Source organism: Labeo rohita, unplaced genomic scaffold (assembly GCF_022985175.1).
Source record: "Labeo rohita strain BAU-BD-2019 unplaced genomic scaffold, IGBB_LRoh.1.0 scaffold_1382, whole genome shotgun sequence".
NCBI lineage: Eukaryota > Metazoa > Chordata > Actinopteri > Cypriniformes > Cyprinidae > Labeo > Labeo rohita.
In genome coordinates, this window is record NW_026127541.1 from 11,155 (window position 1) to 20,523 (window position 9,369).

Here is a 9,369-nt window from a genome sequence, read left to right on the forward strand (position 1 = left end):
GTCAAGTGTAAAATACAGTCATAATTTTGGACGTTATGCTCAGTTTTGGACAAACGATGGTCAGTGCAAATACTGTAATTTAAATCGGCTGAAGGTACCGAGGATGGAGAATTTAATTTTTACTGTACTGTATATAATAGCCACGGGAACGTTTCATTTTTGCCAGAATTTAAGTTATGCCTGTGCACAGCCGCTTAAGTAAAATGTTGACAAATAACTAGATAAGGCTTAGGCTTGTGAAAAAGCCTACAGCGGACGAGACCAGTGGGCCAATTAAATGATTGACAGAACGATAGCGGACGCAGAAGCCTAAGAGAACTTTTGTTAATAAAAAATATTTATATAGCGTCTATTGTATTGTTTAATATAAGTGAGTTTCAGGGGCGTTTCTAGGATTTTAAAACATCCGGGGCTGGTGCCAAAACATCAGGGGCTAGTGGTGTTGGGTGGGAGCTCACATCATGCTCACATAAAATTTTGTTAGACACAAATGGTTGAACCTGGATCCTTCTAGGCGGGTCCGGGGGCATTAAATCGGGGGTTAAAGACCTTGTCACACTATTAACAATAGTAAATAGTAATCACTGCAAATAGCAAACATATCAAAGTATTATAACAAAATTATAACATTACAAAAATATGTTAGACAAATAAAATTATTTATAACTATAATAAAAAATATTTATAACTGTAACAAATATGTAGTTGCATGCAAAAATAGGGACCTATTTTTTCCCCAGATTCCGATTTTTTTTTTTTTTTCCTTCAAATTCTGTTTTCTGTTTTCATTTTTCTGGTCTTCGTTTTAATAGTTAAATTTAGTTGTATTAATCAAAATGTAATTAATCATGTGCATCTTATACAATTTACCGTCAATTTATCAAAAGTTAAGAAAAATTACGTTTAGGAAATGTGAAAGGTTTTATTTTTTCTCACTTTACGTTTTATTGTTACCAAATATGTTTTAGCATGTCTGTTTATTTGAATGTTTAAAAACAACTTTTATTTATTTTTACAATAGCCTTATGGAATTCTGTGTTGTGTATTTTCCTGGTTATCAAATGCAGTATAAAATATTAATTTAATTGATCTTTTAATGAAAATTATATTTTATTTTTGGCAAATAAAGGGGATTTGCTATTAAAATGTAAAACATGGAAGAAATATTGTGTGAATTTTTTTAAATAATTTTTTATTAATTAATAGTAGTAGTAGTAGTAGTAGTAGTAGTAGTAGGCACATACATTATACTGCATGATTAATAAAGTTAAACCGAACTTTTACTTTGACGGGCTGCCGTGAATACCTTTACATTTCTGTGTGTATATTTGACGATTGTTTTTCTCGAATGAAACAGTGAAACGCTCATGAAGTGACTCTCAGAGCAGTTCTGGAGATGTTGTTAATGTATTTATGTCCTTTATGTCTGTTATGAAACGGCAGACGCTGTAATCACTGCGCGTGCGAGTATCACATGTGTAGAAAACGAAACCGCGTATGCGCGCCGTTCATTCATAAAAAGACACGCAGAACATGCAGGATTCATATTTAAATAGTCTTTTGCGGCATAACATTTACAGATACTAGTCCATATCGCTACTCGGTTTAAGTTTAATGACCAACTTTTGATTAATTCATTCAAACTTTGACAAATTCCGTGGAAATCATAAGGCCATACAAAAAAAACATTCGGGGCTGGAGTAAAAACTTTCGGGGCTCGAGCCCCGAATGATTAGCCCTAGCGACGCCCCTGGTTCTCTTTTAGTCATATAATAACGTTCACAATATGACTTTAGGAGGACGTTCTATTTTGGTTATTCTATGGTCACATAAGAACGTTATAAAGAGCACATTCGGGACGTTAACAGAACGTTCTCACATGGTCCTCGTTTAGTCATACAGTAACGTTCGCAATATGACTTTAGGAGGACGTTCTATATTTGGTCCTCTTTTAGTCATATAATAACGTTCGCAATATGACTTTAGGATGACGTTCTATATTTGGTCCTCTTTTAGTCATATAATAACGTTCACAAAATGACTTTAGGAGGACGTTCTATTTTGGTTATTCTATGGTCACATAAGAACGTTATATAAAGAGGACATTCGGGACGTTAACAGAACGTTCTTACATGGTCCTCTTTTAGTCATACAATAACGTTCGCAATAAGACTTTAGGAGGCAGTTCTATATTGGTTAATCTCTGGTCACATAAGAACGTTTAAAAAAAGAGGACATTTTGGACGTTAACAGCACGTTTACAATTTTTTTAATATGTACAATGTATTAAACCAATCACAAAGGTCCGGTATACTGTGAAGCGATCTAGCTGTTCATCCCAGCATCCGTTGATCCATACTGAGGCTTTTTTTTCTTCACCAGCTGAGAGCCTTCTACGGTGAGTAACGTTATTTCTGCTAAATTAATTATATATCATGAAAAGTTATTGTAATAATAGTTTTCTGAAAAAGAAGTACACGTTCCATTACTAAGCTAATATTAAAAACTATAAAACTTTTGCATAGACACTGAAAAATACTTCTGTTTACAGCATTAAGGCAATGAAATCGCGGTATTAACATTTTTATTATATTTGTTGTCATACCAAGGCAATATGTTTCCAAATGCATTTATTAAATTAAGTTTACTCATTTACTTAATATGAAAAATAACATTTCGATCGGTTCTGTGTGATTTCTGCTGTCAACTCATTGCGAAGAATACAACTTAAAACAAGACTACACACCCTTAAAATGAATAACATTTTTTTCAATTATTTAACCATTTTTATGAAATATTTATTTTCTTTGCCGTGGGACATAAACGCCATTTTCTCCAACATGCAGTGACTGAAAAATAGAACCATAAACACACTAAAAACGCAACATAATAACACCAGTCAGTTTTATTTGTGCTTTGTAATCCAAGTCTTCTGAATTCATACAACTGCCAGTAACAAATCCAAATTCAACCCTTTATTCAGCGATCATCTTTCATCCTCAGCAACGACCGTATAAACATCAAAGCCCGCACTGATTCGTTCGTCCAAATTCAAAATGTACCACTTCAATTAACTACGACGGTAAAATCGAACGCTCATTGGTCCTCGCCTGCTTCGTCACAGATTGCGACAGCAGTGTTCCTGTCTAGGTGTGTTTGAATGATGCGCGCTTTCACAAAGTGAATCAGGAGGATGGTCTGAGTAATATTTTTAGCGATTAAAAACTTAAATTGTGCTCTGTACCTCACACCAAACTATTGTATTTCACCTGCGGTGGCAACGCAGCATCATTTGGACTACTTTTGGTAATGTTTTTGACATTTTTTGCAGTAAATATTGGGCTTGCACTTGTCTGTCTGTCATGGTTTTATTTATAGCCTAACGTTACTGTAAGAAATGGCTGTGTTTAGGTTTAAAGGTAGAAGTGGGATTAGCGTCCCAAAATATTTTTTTTGGTAATTCTATGTTGTTTCTAAAATGTTTCTTGTTTCTTGCATATTTCAGTCTAACGTTTCATATGATTTTATATTCGCTATGATATGGGTATGTTTGTATTTAGGGATAGGTTAAGGCAAGGGTGCTCAACCCTGTTCCTGGAGATCTACCTTCCTGCAGAGTTCAGCTCCAACCCTAATCAAACACAACTGAACCAGCTAATTAGGATCTGAAGGAGCACTTGATAATTACAGACAGGTGTGTTTGATCAGGGTTGGAACTAAACTCTGCAGGAAGGTAGATCTCCAGGAACAGGGTTGGGCACCCCTGGGTTAAGGGGTCTAAAAATTTAAATTGCTTATCAATAATGTGTGTGTATGTATATATATATATATATATATATATATATTTTTTTTTTTTTTTTTATTTTTTTTTTTTTTTTTTTTTTTTTTTTATTACATAGTAATGATATAAAAGATTCGTAAATAATTTATGCTTTTAACTGACCAGGCTAAAATAAAATACACAATGTTTGTGGATCAGAATGTTTGTTTCTTTTCTGTGGTTTTTGTAATAATGTAAGTTATGAATTAATTAATACATTTTTTACAGTTGTCTTTTATTTTTGCGCCCGTTTTGTCTTTCCTTTGATTAGTAACGAACCTTGTACTGCAGTGAATGCAGTGTTTTCATACTGTTCCCCTTTCTGTGCTTTCCAGACCTGGCCATGTACCCTGCCCTCTTCATACAGGTTGTCATGATGTCATTACAGAAGGTAGGCTTATCTTGCAAAAAGGGTTTTCAAATTTGCAGCAGCTGACAGGCCAGAAAAACGTTATAATTGTCACGTTATAATGTGATACATTACCAGTTAGAAGTTTTTGAATAGTACGTTTTTTTTTGTTGTTGTTGTTTTTATATAAAAAAAAAGTCTGCTCTGCTCACCAAGCCTGCGTTTATTTGATCCAAAGTACAGCAAAAACAGTAGCATTTTGAAATATTTTTACTATTTAGAATAACTTTTTTTGATTTGAATATATTTTAAAATGTAATTTTATTCCTGTGATTTCAAAGCTGCATTCTTTGCACCTTTACTCTAGTCACATGATCCTTCAGAAATCATTCTAATATTCTGATTTGCTGCTCAAAAAACATTTAATATAATTATTATGTTGAAAACAGCAGAGTATATTTTTTCAGCATTTATCTAAAATGGATATCTTTTGTAACTTTATAAATGTCTTTATCATCACTTTTGATCAATTTATGGAGCATTTTTGCAAAATAAAAGTGATTAATTCCTTTAATTCTTTCCAATAAATAAATAAATAAAATACTGATGCCAAGCTTTTGAATAATACAGTGATAATGCTGATCTGAAAAAAATTACTAAACTGTTTTAATTATTTATAATAGTACTAATAAATAAATAAATGTTGCTTGAGCAGCAAATCAACATATTAAAATGATTTCTGAAGGATCATGTGACACTGAAGACTGAAGTAATGCTGAAAATGTAACTGAAAAAAATTACAGTTTAAAATATATTCAAATAGAAAGCAGTTATTTTAAATGGTAAAACTATTTCACAGTATTACTGCTTTTGCTGTACTTTGAATCAAATAAATGCAGGCTTGGTGAGACTTCTTTAAAAAAAATATTAATAATCTTACTGTTCTAAAACTTTTAACTGGTAGTGTAAGTTCATAGTTTTAACAAGATGTTTTTTTTTTCACCATATAAAATATTTTTGTTGTTAGGATATACAAAAATATTTTATAGCGGGAAACTGTTCTATGCAACTATGTTAAACCCACGCATGAAGTATGGAAGTAAGTAAAGTGTGTATATCGTATATGAAAAAAAAATGTATTAAATGTCAAAGTTGCACACGGAAAAGTAAAAATAAATAAATGACATGACAATTGTGTGTTATTTTGTATTTAGTACTGTCCTGAATAAGCTATTTCACATAACATGTTTATATATATACTCTACGAGACAAAATAATAACTGAATTTATAAAAATGACCCCATTCAAAAGTTTACATACCCTTGAATCTTAATACTGTTTGCCATTTTCTGGATGTTTTAATATTTTGTGATGATTGTTCATCATTCCCTTGTTTGTCCTGAGCAGTTCAACTGCCTCCTGTTTTTCAGAAAAATCCTCCAGCTCCTACACATTCTTTAGTTTCCCAGCATCTTCTGCATATGTGATGCATACGTGATGATTTTGAGATCCATCTTTTTACACTTAGGGCAACTGAAGGACTCATACATTACTATTATATAACTTGAACATATTTACTGATGCTCAAGAAGGAAACACAATGCATTAAGAGCCAGAGGGTGTAAACTTTTGAACAGGATGATGACCTGTAATTTTAAATTTTATTTTTGTAAAGATCATATTTTTTTCATTTAGTACTACACTTCAAAAGCTACATAAATAATTACATGTTTTCCAGAAAACAAAATAAGTATAATTTACCCTAATCATCTATTTCAAAATGTTTCCACCCCAGGCTCTTCATATTTTGTGTTTCCTTCTTAAGCAGTACTTTTGTAATAGCATGTATGAGTTTCTCAATTGTCCTGAGCATGAAAAGATGGATCTCAAAATCACAGTCACTGTTGGAAAAAGTTCACATATGCAGCAGATGCTGGAAAACCAAAGAATGTGAAGGACCTGAAGGATTTTTTCTGAAGAACAGCAGGCAGTTGAACTGTTCAGGACAAACAAGAGACTCATGAACAACTATCACAAAACTTAAAAACAGTCGTGGATCACCAAGGAAACAACATACGGTATTAAGATTCAAGGGCATGTAAACTTTTGAATGGAGTAATTTTTATAAATTCAGTTATAGTTTTGTCTTGTGGAGTATATATAAACATCTGTTATGTGAAATAGCTTATTCAGGACAGTACTAAATACAAAATAACATGATCTCTCGTATTTTGTTAAAATTCTTAACATTTTGTATATTTTGCAAGTGGTATGTAAACTTATGTGCACAACTATATATATTGGTCATCTATACTTATACACCTAAGTGTGATTAAAAGCAGTTAAAAAGTAATTGAAGTGATTGCTAAATATTGTTATTTATACTTTTTTCAGGCAGCCGAAGAACAACTTGGGACACCTCCTGAAAAGACAGTGACTCACACGCACACACACACACACACACACACACACACACACACACACACACACACACTAAATATATAATTAATATAAATCAATATGTTCTTGTTACTGTTTTCCATTATTTGGACACATTTTGATGCTTTACTGTGGAAATTATCATATCAATAAAGCCAATTTGAAAATAATTGAATTGACTGATAGTTTCCTGTAATGTGTTACTAAAGGTTCTAAAAACATTCAGTAAATGTGGGGAAGGACCTAATAGGACCATAAAAACATTTTAGGTTGGTCCTGCACATGTTATGGGAATGTAGTGTAGAGACTAGGCTGCGATGAGCGATCAGTTTGTTAAACCAGGTAATCAGGAGCACGGGTGGAACGACCCACCACAGTTTTCATATGGCTTACAGAAGGATTCAGGTGGAATAAAGAGGAATGTTCTCAACAAGAGGGTGCATGCGCCCCAATTCACTGGTCAAGCTCATCCCACTGGTTCTGGATCAGACATGCAATCCCCACCGGTGGCGATGCTAACGCCACCCCGGGGAATGAATCCTCCTCCAATGAATAGCAGCACCCCGCCATCCATATGTCCGAAACCTCCCTCAGACGGAAAGACAGAGGCAATAGAGATGGAGACAGAGCCGTCTATTGAAGATGTGCAAGAAGCACTTTATGGGGCGTTAAACGCATGCAGACATACTGTAAAGAAACAAATTTGTGATGATGTGGAAAGACGTCTGAAGCTTTTTGAGGACATGTGGAAAAGTGGAAAACTTTCTCCTTTGGTTAAACACAGGATGCATAGATTGTCCCAGGACCTGAAAAGAAAAAATTGGGATTCAGCTGATGAGATCCACAGAGGCCTGATGGTGGATCATGTTGCTGAAGTCAGTCAGTGGATGGTGGGAGTCAAGCGTCTTATCGCTGAAGCCCGGAGCCTGAACCCAGAACAAATCAACAACCGCACTGATCCAGACTCATGAGGACCGTACGATGTCCATTCCTCTGAAAACCCATGCTGCATTATATAAGTTGCCAAAGTGATTTGTTAACTTATGTAAAGTTTTCTACAATCTACCTTTCGCCCATTCCCATCTACATCATCTAATATTACTTTTTTGTGGAGTGGTGGTGGGGAACAGTCTTTTTTTTATTTTTCCTCATTAAAAATTGAAAATAATGTATATTTAAAATAATGTAGGTATTAAGTATTACCACTGTATATAAAATTTGGATAAAATATAGCTTTTTTCCCCACCAGATTTCTGTTATTATCCATCAAACTAATCCGATCGCTCGTTTTTAATCTATAACCGCCAGTGCAACGCCGCGCTGTGCGTTAGCATTCCGTTTGCCGGTTAGCCTGCCATTTGCGTTCCCACTCACGTCTCTATTCACGTCTACTACCGCTTTCCTTTCTTCCCTCGCTCTCGTTGATCGCTCGTTTTTATTGTACAACCGCGAGTGCAGCGTGTTTGTAGTGTGTTAGCCGGTTAGCTTGCCATTCATTTTTAATTTTTCTCTACGCCTTTTTCTACACAAGTTCATCAGACAACAGTGGTGAGTTGAAATCATTCTACATCTACGGTGAGTAATGGCTTCTTCTCCTTTCCTGGTAACCTGCATCACCTGTCATATGTATAGTTTATCAATCTCTGTCGGCAGCGAGGGATTCACATGTGATAAATGCAGGGAAATAGTTAGGCTGACAGAGAAGATTTCAGAACTAGAGACACGCATCCAAACTTTAATCGAGGATAGTAAGAATGTGAGGGCATTAGATACGGCTTTGGATGCGACTAGCTTAGGAAGTCCCGTACATTGTTCGGTTCCGGTAACTTCGCCTTTGCAGCAGGGCAACTGGGTGACTGTGAGACGGCATAGTCGCGGGTCAAAACACCGCTCTTCCGTTCCGATCAGAACATCAAACAGGTTCTCCCCACTCAGTGACGCACCCACTGAGAAACCGGATCAAAGTGCTCTAGTTATTGGCGATTCTATTGTACGGAACGTGAAAATAGAGACACCAGCCACCATAGTCCAGTGTTTACCGGGAGCCAGAGCGCCTGACATCTTGGCAAATTTAAAAGTGCTGGCTAATGCTAAACGTAAATTCAGTAAGATCGTTATTCACGTCGGCACAAATGATGTTCGACTTCGCCAGTCGGAGATCACTAAAAATAATGTTAAAGAGGTGTGTGAACTTGCAAGTACGATGTCAGACACTGTAATTTGCTCTGGCCCCCTCCCTGCGTATCGTGGTGACGAGATACATAGCAGACTGTCGTCACTGAATGGCTGGATGTCTAAGTGGTGCCCGCAGAATAACATAGGTTTCATAGACAATTGGACAAGTTTTTGGGGCAGACCTGACCTGTTGAAAAGAGATGGTCTTCATCCCTCCAGGGGTGGTGCTGCTCTTCTCTCTAGTAATATGGCATATAGTCTTAGAGTTTGCACTTGACTAACTGGGGCCCAGGTCAGGAAGCAGACAGACTGGCTAATCCGACCGTCTGCTAGCCGCCTCATGTCACCAGAATCAGTTAATTCTCAGCACATAGAGACCCTTTCACCTAGATATCATGCTATAGAGACTGTGTCTGTTCCCCGAGCTAGACAATACAAAAGACATCCAAACCAATTTAAGAGTAACAATCTAATAAACGTTCAACAAATAAAAAACTTACATAATACAGAGAAACAAATGATAAAACTTGGCCTTTTGAATATCAGGTCCCTCTCGACAAAAGCGCTTTTTGTAAATGATATGATC

General features: G+C 35.5%; 1 protein-coding gene and 1 long non-coding RNA gene across 2 annotated transcripts; both read left to right on the forward strand.

Annotated features, from left to right (window-relative positions):
* The first annotated feature begins 2,908 nt into the window (after positions 1–2,908).
* On the forward strand, positions 2,909–6,813 carry LOC127158198 (uncharacterized). Its single transcript, XR_007826084.1, has 3 exons — positions 2,909–3,306; positions 4,156–4,211; positions 6,564–6,813. It is a non-coding gene; the product is annotated as an uncharacterized LOC127158198 (long non-coding RNA).
* Positions 6,814–6,917: 104 nt separating this feature from the next.
* On the forward strand, positions 6,918–7,819 carry LOC127158197 (steroid receptor RNA activator 1-like). Its single transcript, XM_051101350.1, has one exon. The coding sequence runs from the start codon at positions 6,926–6,928 to the stop codon at positions 7,577–7,579; it is 654 nt and encodes a 217-aa protein (XP_050957307.1). The 5' UTR covers positions 6,918–6,925; the 3' UTR covers positions 7,580–7,819.
* The last annotated feature ends 1,550 nt before the right edge of the window (positions 7,820–9,369 follow it).

What these genes read in the sequence shown, in the direction of transcription:
- LOC127158197 (XM_051101350.1), top strand. Translation starts at nt 6,926, where the DNA reads ATGAGCGATCAGTTTGTTAAACCAGGTAATCAGGAGCACGGGTGGAAC.